Source organism: Maniola hyperantus, chromosome 8, assembly GCF_902806685.2.
Source record: "Maniola hyperantus chromosome 8, iAphHyp1.2, whole genome shotgun sequence".
Lineage (NCBI taxonomy): Eukaryota > Metazoa > Arthropoda > Insecta > Lepidoptera > Nymphalidae > Maniola > Maniola hyperantus.
Genome location: NC_048543.1, coordinates 13,530,095 through 13,544,256, shown reverse-complemented (window position 1 = coordinate 13,544,256; position 14,162 = coordinate 13,530,095). Strand labels below are relative to the sequence as shown.

At 37.0% G+C, this 14,162-nt stretch overlaps 1 protein-coding gene across 1 annotated transcript in view; it reads left to right on the top strand.

Moving 5' to 3' along the window:
• LOC117984241 (START domain-containing protein 10-like) overlaps positions 1-12,153 on the top strand; it is a 54,643-nt gene extending 42,490 nt beyond the window's left edge. The window contains exon 6 of the mRNA XM_034970863.2: positions 652-12,153. Coding sequence (XP_034826754.1) covers positions 652-1,011 — 360 coding nt within the window. The 3' untranslated portion in view covers positions 1,012-12,153. The remainder of the gene's footprint in view (positions 1-651) is intronic.
• Positions 12,154-14,162: the final 2,009 nt, after the last annotated feature.

The window sequence follows — 14,162 nt, the reverse complement described above, 5'->3', positions numbered from 1 at the left end:
CTGCATGCTTGCGAGGCGAGTTCTCCATTCCACATCACAACATGTTAAGCTGTGAAGTAAAAAGATGTTTGAAGTCTGCCTATCTGCACTTGACCAATCCCTTCTCATTTTGAGGGAAGACCCGTGCTCAATATAGACCAAATACCTACCGTATGCTGTGGTAGCCTACTGGTTAGGACGTCCGCCTTCCAATCGGAGGTCGGGGGTTCGATCCCGGGCACGCACCTCTAACTTTTCGGAGTTAATTGCGTTTTTAAGTAATTAAAATATCACTTGCTTTAACGGTGAAGGAAAACATCGTGAGGAAACCTGCATGCCTGAGAGTTATCCATAATATTCTCAAAGGTGTGTGAAGTCTGCCAATCCGCACTTGGCCAGCGTGGTAGACTATGGCCAAAAGACTTCTCACTCTGAGAGGAGATCCGTGCTCTGTAGTGAGCCGGCGATGTGTTGATCATGATGATGATGATGATGACCTACCGTATAGACCAATGTGATCTTCATAGCGAAGCCCCGATGTACATACAATGAACAGCAGTTTTACGCTATAGTGTTTTGATATTTTATTTTTGCTGACTGTATTTCAACGTCTTCGTTATAATGTTAATTATGATAAGTATAAATATTTATAATATCGTTAATTTTCCATAGTGTGTCGACCCCGATGCTCCACCACCACCACCAGAACCGAAGCCAAACACGTCGAAGAGTAAACTAGAAGTACCAGTCAAGGGGACCGAAAGCCACAGTATCGAAGACTTAGGTGACATATCATCAGAATTCAGTGTAGAAGTAGAAGAATTGTCAGATCTCACCCTTGATCCTGCTAAGAAGAAAGGCAAGTTCTACAAATTAGTTAAATCCATGAAGAATAGAAGAAAAAGCGTCCAAGTTGCCAAAAGTGCTGATAATCTAGTAGATGGCAAAGGAGCGGAAGAAAAACATGAAAAGAGAAAATCTTCGTTCAAATTCCATCGACGATTCAGTCTTAGTAGAGGACGAGAAGACTAGGTAATTAATTGTTATAAGAGACTAGTTTTTGATCACGGTTGCGCTCGTAAGACTTATCTGATAGAACAGTGGGGTAATTCGCTAACACTGTAATCGAAATGAAAGTCATCAAACTTATTTGCGGTTGGTTTGTTCTACATTGCTGCTGCACTGAGCGGTATAAAAGTAATATTTTGTAGCAAACCTTCAATGGATTAAAAATAAGTGTCAAAATGAGCTTGATAACTTTTATTTTAGGATTATGACTGAGTTAACAAATCACCCCGCCGCCGCGCTGATGTGTGTGTATATTGTTATGGGTTGTATTTTCATTGCCTGAAATAAAAATTCTTTATTTATTATTATTATAAAACCGGCCAAGTGCGAGTCAGGCTCGCACACTGAGGGTTCCGTACTACAGTCGTATTTTTTCGACATTTTGCACGACAATTCAAAAACTATGATGCATAAAAATAAATAAAAATCTGTTTTAGAATGCACAGGTAAAGCCCTTTCATATGATACCCTACTTGATATAGTTATCTTACTTCGAAAATTGAAAATACTAATTATTAGTTCATGACCACAATTTAATTTTTTTGTGTGATCTAATCCTAAATTCACAGTTTTTAGATTTTTCCCCTAAAGCCCCACCACCACCCATAAGACCCACCTACCTACCAAATTTCATGATTCTAGGTCAACGGGAGTACCCTGTAGGTTTCTTGACAGACAGACAGACACACAGACAGACAGACAACAAAGTGATCCTATAAGGGTTCCGTTTTTCTTTTTGAGGTACGGAACCCTAAAAATTGAAAAAACGTACCAGCACATCAGTTTTAAGTAGACTTTATCTCAATCGGTCCAGTGGTTAATAAGCAGGTAGGTCCTAAGTGATGCGCCAAAAAAAGGAAAGAAAGAAAAATGCTTAATGCTTATATTGTAAGTTGTGTCACACATCTCAGTCATCACAGTATAATAAAATACTTACCCAACAGCGATCACGCACTCATCCGATCCGAATCCGTGAAAATACGGATATAAAAAATATCTACGACATCCATACTAATATTATAAATGCGAAAGTGTGTCTGTCTGTCTGTCTGTCTGCTAGCTTTTCACGGCCCAACAGTTTAACCGATTTTTATGAAATTTGGTACAGAGTTAGCTTACATCCCGGGGAAGGACATAGGCTACTTTTTATCCCGTAAATTAAAGAGTTCCCACGGGATTCTTGAAAAACCTAAATCCACGCGGACGCAGTCGCGGGCATCATCTAGTGTGTCATAAGGTACCATACAAAACAAAAAGGAACGTATTTTCACGGACTCGGATCGAATGAGTGCGTAACCACCGTAAGGGTTAGTTATTTCGGAGCACTAAAACCAAAATGCCTCAAGCAGAAAAAGTGCCGTAATCAAAGTGTGTTATGAAAACAACAAAAACACTTTTACAATAATTCTAGAATATGTCGCAGAGAAATAGAGATTTGTATTAATTAAATTCGTTTTATCTATAAATTCAGCTAAAAAATTTACTCATTCGTCTTAAAATATTAAGTCTCAAAATTCGCTAACGTGTTATAGTGTATATATACGAGTACGTAAAAGTCATTGTTTTACTGATAATAATAATATAGTATTATTCAATGATGGTATAGACCAGAAACCAAATTTTTGGCTTGATTTTACATGCGAGATATCATTAAAGAGCTTGGTTTTTAATAGAAAATCCAATCGAATGATAATTAGGTAAGTACCTAAGTATATCAAAAGAAAGAGAGACGTTGTTAGTGTTATTTTTGTTCAGATTATGATATAAAAATTTTAGACTAAGTTGTTGAAGTAGCTTGGATAATGTACAAGTGCATTTTGTAAGAGGTTTCTTAATGTAAAAAAATTCCATAAAGTTTCCGGATCTAGGTAGGTATACAATTTCTTAAAACTTGATATCATTAAAGTATTAATGGCAAATAGGTATAATTATAGATTTATTAATTATTTACTTACTTATTTAAATATTTTCGGTCTTAATTTGTAATGTTAAAAGATTATACCTTTTGCATACCTAAATGTAACAAAAGAAAATTTTTGATCTGTCGAATTGCATGTAAGCCCCTGTGGCTTGGGAAGTGAAAAATTATTCTAAAAAACCGGACTTGGCAATTTTAAACACTTTTATATCAATTCTATTTTTTTTAATCAAAATAATATACATTTTTAATATTATCGTTAATAGGTACTGAAAGTTTAGTTCTACTCTAGTCAAGAGTTAGTTTTATATTTACTTGTATCACAAAACTGTTGAAAATGGTTACAATACGTATGAGTGAGATTTTAAATTAGATTACAAATTGTTTTGATAAAGATCTTCCTACGTCGCTCCCTCAATTTTGAGGATCGTGGCTCCCGTTTGATATGATCTTTGCTACGATGTTTTTCCATTTTCCTCTGTTTCGCGCCGCGTGGATAAAGATAGTTACACAGAATTCAAAATAAGTAGGTATAGAAGTGGCATGGGCGTGTAAAATATTCTTCTTCTCAATCGTTCACTCTTGACAGAGTGGTCTTGCGTATGAATTCTTCACTGCTGCTCGTGCGATCTACCTCCACTACTTCTGTTGGTGGTATTATGTGCGCATACGGAGACAGGCGTGTTTGTTGCAGAGAGTGGAGGGCACACTCCACTCGACCTTGTACCACGAGGTTTTCGATGGTACCACTCTTCCTTGTCATGTGCCCAAAGAACTTGAGAATTCGCAAGTGTACTAGTGACGAAAGCTTATATTACTCGAATATGTTACATGTATATTAGTTACATGGGGTCTTAAAAATATGGGTAAATGTAATGTATTAATGTAGGTGGGTAAATGTGGGTTCTCACATTTTTTGATTGGTTTCGGGCTCTTAAAGAGAGCAGATAACATTTCTATCATGTTATTTAGAATTTTGTGAATAGTGATAATGTTTACTGCTTATATTACTGTAGATTCTTTACTTATTATATTGAAATACAAATTAAAACTTTATAATTTAATTTGGCTCTATAAAATAAGTACATAATTATGTTGTATGCCAGTATTTTTTGAAAATAACAGCTAGTAGGTACATGAAACATATCTACGCTTTTACAAAAACATTGTGGAAAGTGCTTCAATTTGGAATGACTTTTTAATTTATTTTTTGTGTAAACTCTTGATTTTGTGTAAAAGTTCGAGTTCTTTCTAAGTACATTAATTACTCTCAAATCATCCAATTTTCAAAATAACTAAGTCAAAAAGGTATTTTATAAAGCTCCTTTTTGTAAATTAAGAGCCTCCTCTTTTGTTTAAATAACAAGTCAGCTAACTACTACCTAACTATAGAGCATTCACTATAACTTTGTCCCCTGCCATCATGGTGGCACCATTGTTTTGTTTGCTTTATTCATTAGAAATTAGAGTTTATCATTGTGTAATTTGCAATGGTGCAAATCACACATGGTGTAATGGTGGTGGTGGTGCATAGGCATAGGTGAATTAGCAGAGCATGTGCCAGCAGATCAAAAATAAAAAGGAGTTCTATTCGCATGCAGAAGAGTTCTAGAGTACCTGATACTTTTTAAAGATAGTTCTAACGTTTTAACCAAAAATATCGCAGTTAATGCTCTGCTAACTTCCGGTAGCAGATCATTTTCGAGCAAGACAGTTCTGTACGCATGCAGCTCAGTTCTATAGTTCCTCATACTTTATAATGATAGTTCTGGGCTGGCCAGTTAAGCTAAAAAAACGATTGAAAAAGTTGAAATTGTCAGGGGACAAGTTATAGTAAACGGATTGTAAGCTGGTAACTAAGTAGTTTCTTTTTAAATAGTTACCTATCTGTGGTCAAGCAAAATAATTCTACACGTCATTTATTATTTCTAGAGACATAAAATGTTGTGGTCTAGCGATGTAGGACCGGGCGCTAGACATAAGTGAGTATGCATAATGTGAGTAGGTACGGAATTTCGCCAACGGATTTGAGGAAAGAAAAGTGCAAAAATTAAGAATGTTGATCTTGCCATGGGTCCATTTTTTTCACCCCCTCTACTCTTATTCATAAAGGGAATGTGTTGAATACATGATATAAAATAATTTTAATGATTATTATTTACGTAACGATTTATAGTTTGTTCTGTGGTAAAAGTGAGGATGGATTCTTAAATAATATTAAAAAACCGGCCAAGTGCGAGTCAGACTAGCGCACTGACGGACGACGGTTTTGTACCTACTACAATCGTATTTTATCGACATTTTGCACGATAAATCAAAAACTATCATGCCTAAAAATAAATAAAAATCTGTTTTAGAATGAACAAGTGAAGCCCTTTCATACGATACCCCACTTGGCATAGTAATCTTACTTCAAAAGTTGAAAATAGCAATATTTGTTCATGAACACATTTTCATTTTTTTAACTTTTACTTACTTGCCAGCAGGACAGGAGTGGAGAAGGCGGGTAGAGATCTAGAGAGCCTTGAGGGGTGTAATGAATCGAAGTGATTGTTTTGCAGACGGAGACTGGAGAGTGATATATGCTACTTTCATCCCGGAAAATCAAAGAGTTCTCACGGGATTTTTAAAAACCTAAATCCACGCGGACGAAGTCGCGGGCATCACAATAATAATTCATCAGGCATCAAAAAAATTCAATAATCGGCCTAGTACAAAATAATTCTCATTTTTTGCAACTACAAGACATTGTGCGACAATTTGCAGTACATTTATATTATGGTGGAATTAATGACTCTGGTAAAGACGGCTTAGTCATTAGTCGTGGACGTAAGTCACGTTCATAACCAAATGAACAATAAGTAATGTATGGGCGAAGAGGGAATGTGAAGGGAGGGACCGTCAAACTTGGCGGCAAGATGTGTTTTGTTATTATTTAAGGGTCTCAGAAATAAAAATCCGGTCATAGTTGCCGTCACTCGGCTTTTGCATACTCAACTACCTCTAGCGCCTGCACTAATGGACGATTGTTGCAAAACAAAAAACACAATCGATTGAATCGAACAATCGAACAATTGAACAACCGTTGATTGTCGATTTAGTCGTCTTCACAAAGAATAATCGAATAAAAATTAATACGCAAAACGATAGAAAATCGAATTACTGTCTAAAATATGCACATATAGTTAGAATGTGAAACAATATTATGGTCTAGGTAGTATCTACACCACAACTACCACAACACACAATATCATGTGGTACCTACGTAGGTACCACGAAATCCTAACGTACATATGTACCTAAAATCATTAGGTAGTAGGTAGGTGCAAACAAGTTCAATCCTTTCGCGCTTAAAATATTAATAGATAGGATTATTCTGGGAAATAATTTCTCAATCATCTAGTAGGTAATAAAAAGTCGACTGTACAAAAAAAATGCCTTAGTACAATGTAAATGCCCACTAAATGGTTCTGGACAGTTCTTTTTTTTACGTTCATCGATCGAACACTGCATGAAAACATTACAATTACCTATCGAGTAGTTTTTTGCTCATCGTTTCCGTAATTTACTCTTTCAAGGTTCACTGTTACTTGGAAAAATTAAAGAGAGTTTCTACCTATTGACCTACCTAAGCCGTGTTTCTGTTATGCAAGGTGAAGCGGTAGGTATACTTGACTGTAAAACAACGCCACTCTTTATCAGGCTCAGGTTCGGTCTGGCACTGGCACTGGCATATTGCTGCCACCTTTGGGATAGCTCGACTCGATGGATCGCCGTCACCACCGTAATAGTCAAATCTACGACTTTTATCAAACGTCTAAACGCTTGCTTAGTAAGGGAGCTTATATGAAATGCATAGATGTGACGTCACAAACGTTTGAAGTAATTTGACGTACTTTTTTAGTTAAATCTATAATTAAAAATGGTTAGCAAACTTAAAACTAACATCGGAACGGGTTTTACGAATTATGGAAGGCCCTCTATTTAATAGTTCCCAAGAAATAATTTATTTTTGACATAGTCATCATCCCAATTAATTATAGAGGCGATCAATCTGCACTTACCTACGCAGATGAAATTGCTTAGCTTACAGCACCGGCGCAATGTAGTCTGTTTGTTGGTATTTTATCGGATATATTATTTTGGAGAATATTCTGGAACAGGGTTACAACAGCCTTGTTCCTTCTTTCGCCTTTTTAACACTGAACAGCAAGAAACCATGGACGTTGGCACCATAATGTGGTCGGCATCCAATCTTCACGTACGAAATTTATTCTAAATTTCTACATTTATTCTAAATCTATTCTGTTAAAATAGTTTTAATTATAATTTTAAGTTATCTCTTTTGGCCTTCTGTTATACCTAGATTTAAATTTAAATAATAATTATGTATTTACGCTGTTGATTACTTTCAAATAAACAAAATAAAAAATAAAAAAAAAACTGTTGAAATATTTTCGCGCCATTCAAAAATAGGATTTCTGTGCAGGTATATAGTACGCAACAGGTCGAGATGGCAATCGGTGTGGGAACACCCCTCACACCCGCACAGCCCCCGCGCTAACCCGGTGTGGGCGAACACGGGCGCTGTGCTGGTATGCGGGGCGTCCCCCTGCCTCATATCCCGATTGCAATCTTGACCTGTCACATACTATGGCGTAACTTATAAAAAGTGGTAATACTTGTACGTAACTTGATTTTGAAATACAAAAAGTCTTATCAAAATATGTTTAAGCGTACTTTTTATGTTTTGTATTAGCGAAAAGCGAAAAGTTGAAATGAAGATAAATAATTTTTTTTTTTTTTTATTCAGATACAAGTTAGCCCTTGACTGCAATCTCACCTGGTGGTAAGTGATGATGCAGTCTAAGATGAAAGCGGGCTAACCTGGAAGAGGTATGGCAGTTTTTATTAAACCCATACCCCTTTGGTTTCTACACGGCATCGTACCGGAACATAATATTTAACATTATAAAACATAAGATAAAATGTGAAATAAAATATAAAAATGTTGTACCTACTTATTATGTAAAACGTATAATAATGCGTTAGAAATTCGAATCTATTCCATTGGAATATTCTCGTGATTTAAGATTAAAGTAAGCGTTTCGTTATATTTATTATACCTATTACACTCGTATCTCTATTTAAACAATTTTATATATCTCTGGTAAACTGGCGTCAGATACTTACGTCTTAAGGCATGATTCCGAACCACGCTGCACGCAGCAGTGCTGCCGCAACAGTGCTGTCGCGGCACTACTGGTCCCCACTCCCCATACAATCTCTATAAGCTTATATGAGATTACATTGCGAGCTAGGCAGCATTGTTCCGCTATATTTCTTCTTCTTCATAATTTGCTTTATGGCTTTCAGTAGTGCCACACCGATCCGCTACATTTCTGCCGCGACATTGCTGCCTAGCTCGGAATGTAATGTCATATAAGCTTATAGAGATTGTATGGGGACCAGTAGTGCCGCGACAGCACTGCTGCGTGCAGCGTGGTTCGGAATCATACCTTTATGTTAAATGTAATAGTTTATTGCTTTGGTTTATTTAATTAATAATTTAGCTAAGTATATCAAAATATAAGAGCATTAAAAGGCTGGGAAAATGCGGCATGCACAAAATCGAAATTAATTTTGGTCGGAGGTACGCACTTTTACATGTCACTTGCTTTAACGGTGAAGGAAAACATCGCGAGGAAACCTGCATGCCTGAGAGTACTCCATAATGTTCTCAAAGGTGTGTGAAATCTACCGATCCGCACTGGGCCGGCGTAGCAGGCTATGGAATAAACCTTTCTTATTATGAGAGGAGACCCATACTCGATGTTGGCCAGCTATGGGTTGATCATGATGATAACGCGGACCAAGTCACGGCCAACTGCTAGTTGACACAATATAAAGTTATAACGGCGCGTGAAAACTCATTTTGTACGCATTATATTATGCTTTATGGTGCTTATTTTAATGTAGATTAACGGGTACAGTGCGACAAGGCTATCTTGGCGCGTGGCGAAAATCGGAACTAACATTTCCCTCAAGTGTCCTCTTTGTTCTTGTTTGAATATTCTAAGCCATTGTTCTCCAACAGCGCTCCCCTGGTCAATGTCATTCAAGTGCCAAGAGAGCCTTGTCGCACTGAACATACCACGATTAGTTTGTAGTCTTTATTTGTCGATATTTTGCACGGGTCGTGGTCACGACGGGACTGCGGTGCTGCGAGAAGTTCGAGCTGTCGTGGACAGAAGCGAACTAAAATATGTTGTTAAACCACGAAATAAGCTTAAAATCAATAATTTATGGTGCTTATTGGGCTGTATATCCTCATCCTCAAATCCTCAACGAATTGTTACACGATAACTAAAATGGGCATTAGATAATTATATAAAACTATTTTTTTTTTGTATTGACCTGTAAATTAAATAATTAAGATAATTAAATTGTATTGCTGTTCAAAAAAAAAACAAAAAACTTGTTACACATAGACGGTCTGTCCCCAGTCTCCCCTGATATACCTATTTATATAATTTCTTCTTAAGCTCGGATACGTTGACTTTGTGCCTTTGCTAATTTACTTACGTGTATCTTAATCTACGTATCATTAAATCATTAAGTTATTATCTAACTTTTACTATATCTAATCTATCGTATATTATGTAATCTAAATGTAATTTATTTAGGTATGTAAATCCTCGATTGTATGGATTCTTTGAAAGGTTTTAACTTTCAGACCTCCTTAGTACTTTTTCGATCTTCCTTATAACCCCGCAGTATCTAAAACGAAGAAGGAACGCATTTACTCAACGAACTACAAGCTTTAATTCAAACAGATAAATCTGTGTAGTGCAACGAGCAGCACACGATATGTACCGACCGCCCTCCTACTACTAAAGAAACAAGAGAAGACTCTACAATGCAAAATTGCAAAATGTGGATCTCCTGACAATGCTCCGGTGTCGGAGTGAAACGTACGTAGAGTGTGTTCTAGAAGATATGGATGGTGGCACAGATTACAGAAGTCTTTTATCTATGGATGGTGGTGTGTATTGCTTGCTTTTCCTGCTCCTGGAGTATTATTATCCACGGAAAGAAGTTAGTATTTAGCGCTCTCTTTGTTAAGTAATTCCATACCAATGACAGACACGAAAATCTCAATATTTTTGAGGCACCAATCAACACAAACAAATCACAGTCGGCGATGGGTTAATTAATGATGATGATTGCTAAAGTTTCATTAATCGGTGACATACAGAGCACAATGCAAAAGTATGTCTGTTTGTCTGTCTGTGTGCTAGCTTTTCACAGCCCATCCGTTTAACGATTCCAACGTAGTACGTAGGTGCAGAAATAGTTTGCATCCCAGGGACGGACATAGACCACTTTTTATCTCAGAAAATTGAAGAGTTCCCAAAAGCTAAGTCCACGCGGACGAAGTCGCGTGCATCAACTAGTGTAGAAATAATTGCACGTACCTTTACACGTGCAAAATAAATAAAAATAACAAAAAGACGTAGGTGCGTAGGTGTAACATAATAATATACATTGTCGTAGCGAAGTACCTACGTGATAGATTTTCTGCGATATGAATGTCAAGAATCCAAGCAATATGCATAAACATCTAAATAATTACCTACTAGCCAATAACTTGATTACAGGCTAGTCGTAATAAATGTGGTAGGTACCTATGAGTTTCACTATAATTATAATTTAATTTACATCTTCAATTATTATAGCCAAGAATAATTCTGAAATATCAGGCTCAAAGCAAATTAGTGCAGCGCGGAAGCGAAGCGATGCGGTGAAGATTTTTTTTTTCTAAAAATGTAACTTTGTAAACTGGTAGTGCACCCATAGCAGACTAGCACCAATAACGTCCTGATAACCCAGTAATCATCATTAAATGACAGCCATCAAATTCATTTGACATTAATTGATTCTACATTGCTGCTTCACTGGGCCATATAAAAGTTAGGAACTTTTCCTAATTTTTCTCCTGCTTCTTATTTTGCTTTGTGGCTTTACACAGAAAAATAAGAAGCAGAAGACAAATTAGGAAACCTTCAATGGATAAATAAGTGTCAAATGAGTTTGGTGGCTTTCATTCAGTGATGATCACTTATTTAGCAAATAACCCCGCCAAGTACCATACTTGACAGGTTCTACTGCAAGTACTTGAACCACTGTGCTGTATTACTCATGTGTTGACAAATCGATCTTATTTTACTTTAAATAAGTTTTCAGTCAGTCATTTGTATTACTAACAATCATTATGCCTATAAGGTCAAAATATTTTATTTATGAATAAAATATAAAAATCTATTATGAATCCTTATCTCCACAATGTACTGTAGGTTTATATAACTACATATCAATTTGTGTTTTTGTTGAATTTGCCTCAAAAATACTAGTAGATAAATGTATATCTATCTACGCAGTATAATGTAAAATGTAGTTGAGACAAAGTTCAGTTTACTTAGCAACATTATAAAATACTCTTTGCGTCGCGTGGCTGCAGCTCTCCCGCAATGAGTGTCGAGCCTAGGTAATTTTGGGATTAAGTACCTACATCCCTTTTAATTTGATTACGAAATTCGTTATCGAATACTGATACGCTAACGGCAATTACGCACTGCAATTCCGTCATCCGAGTTCTATCCGTCATCCGTGAGAATACCTTATACCAGCGATTATCTACGACATATTATGTCATAAGCTCCCGTACAAAACAAAAAGGAACGTATTTTCACGGACTCGGATCGGATGAGTGCGTAACCGCCGTTAGTATAGATTTGATTCAATTTTAAGAACTAAGTACCAACCTTTTCTTTACATATTACACAATTATTAGTAAGACAGCAAGCAATATTTCTTGGTAATTTGATTTAGCAGTTACTTAGGTATAATATTATATTATATAGAAGGAAAAATAAAAGGCGGAAGGGCATTCTAATCATAGTGGTGGAAATCAGAAAATTGCAAATTTACAGGCAAAAACATTGTTTTTTTTTCTAAGGAGGTGCTGATATAATATTGTATTAGGTGTATTTATAATATTCTCTTGTATAGTTTAAGTAAGTAAGTATTACCGCGAGTTGTGTGTTAGACAAAATGTTTATTGTCGCGTTAACATGTTCGGTTTGTTGGTGCAGTTAGCGGACAAATATATTATTATTACAATTGTATCGGTTGTTTCATTTGTCATTACTAATTTATTACTTACCTAGAATAAGTAGTCAACCTGTACCTACCTTTTTTTTTTTCTTTCTTTTCGTGAGCAAAATCCATCCTGGATATCACCGGCCACGGGGGAGCACAGTGGTTATGTTGGACTCCTACCGACTAAAAACCTCACGAAGTTCCACCCCACCGCTAACGACGGAGCACAAGGGACCATTAACGCCTCGTTACTCCGCCAGAGGATGTCCGTCACAGCAGACCCACCACTGGGGCACTACGTACCCCTAAACACCGTTAGAGGCATGCCGGAACCACAGCACGCTAACCAACCCAAGGACTACACTGTGAACGACAGACTGCCCCGTGTCCATCATCCACGGGTCCTCCCAAGGGCTAGGGCTCGCGGGGAGGGCAGTTCCATCTCCACGTTTCCCATCCTCAACATCTTCCTCGCCCGACACCAAACTGTACAGGCGAGAAACTGGTGGGGCAGCCAGTGATTGGATGGGTGCTGACTGATGATACACTCATCACAGCCACACCCTCCTCTCCTGGGGCTATGTCCCATGGGTGCGTCTACTGCGCCCTGTGCTTGGCATACTCAGAGGGACGCGCGGACTCCACCCATCCCTGCCAGGTCAATTAGCCATGACTAACACCAATAACCCATGAAGAGAAATTGCTTACCATGTTACCAGGGTACACCGGCCCAAGCGCTACTCTTTCCCCGGAAGGGACTCTCAACACTCGGGCACACGGGGAGGTTACCTGGCTGGCACCCCCTGACAACCTGTACCTACAGAGATAGCTTGCATGATGCATCCCAGAAACGGACATAGACTACAATTAACATACAGCATGAAAGTCACTCATTCTGAGAGTGAGAGGAGTGAGAGTGAGCTGGCGGCGATGGGTTGATGATGATGATGATGATGTGAAGGTACCCAATTTCGCTTACAATTTCTCAAAAGAAAAAAAATAAGCAGTCAAAAGTCTGTTTGAAAATTAGAAAAATTTGAAAAGTTTGAAATGTTTGAAATCTATCATCCTATCAGTAAAATATAAATAATTTAGTAACAAAACTTAAATATCTATAGGTAAAACCGCGTGATTTAACTTATAGTTAGCTAAGTAGGACTTAACTAGCTTTGATCTTCCAATGTCTTTTCTATTTTATTTGCCCTGAATCATCGTTTTAGTTTAGTTCTAAAGGTCGTAGAGCTCTATCGTACTAGTTTCGGAACGTAGCGTGCCGCCGCGCGCCGTCAGTTATCCTACGTTACTGAAAATCTGAAGTGTTACTTTTGGATTTCTTTTGATCTATATGAAAAAAGGTAGGATTTACTAATTAGACTTTTTTTACTACTACTACTACTATATTTATTATTGTTAATTTATTGTTTTTAATAATATTAAAACAATAAATTAACAATAATAAATATAAAAATAAAAATACAATATTTTTTATAACACTATTTATTATAAAATAGATAATTTATTTATCACAAAAAAATGTTATGAAAAACCGGCCAAGTGCGTGGCGGGCCACGCGCAGTGTAGGGTTCCGTAGTCACAATCCTCGAAAAACAGATATAACTCCTTAACCCGTGAACCCTACTTAGCCATGATAGTTTTCCTTTAAAATTGATTGTATATACTACTGCTGTGATTTTTTTCACGTTCCTATATACTACCATTTGGCTGATAGAAGGGAGGGGACACTTGACTCTAATAAAAATTAGCACTTTAAAACATCATATTTTACAATCGAAAAATGATGTTCCCACACCCACAGAATTTTTAAAAGACCTATTCAACGATACCCCACACTATGGGGTAGTCGAGAAAAAAAAAATCATCCCCACTTTACATGTAGGGGAGCTACCCTAAAAAAATGATTACAATTTTATTTCATCACTTTGTCGGCGTTATAAATATTTATACCCATGCCAAATTACAGATTTCTAGCACTAATAGTCTCTGAGATTAACCGAGGACGGACGGACGGATCGAC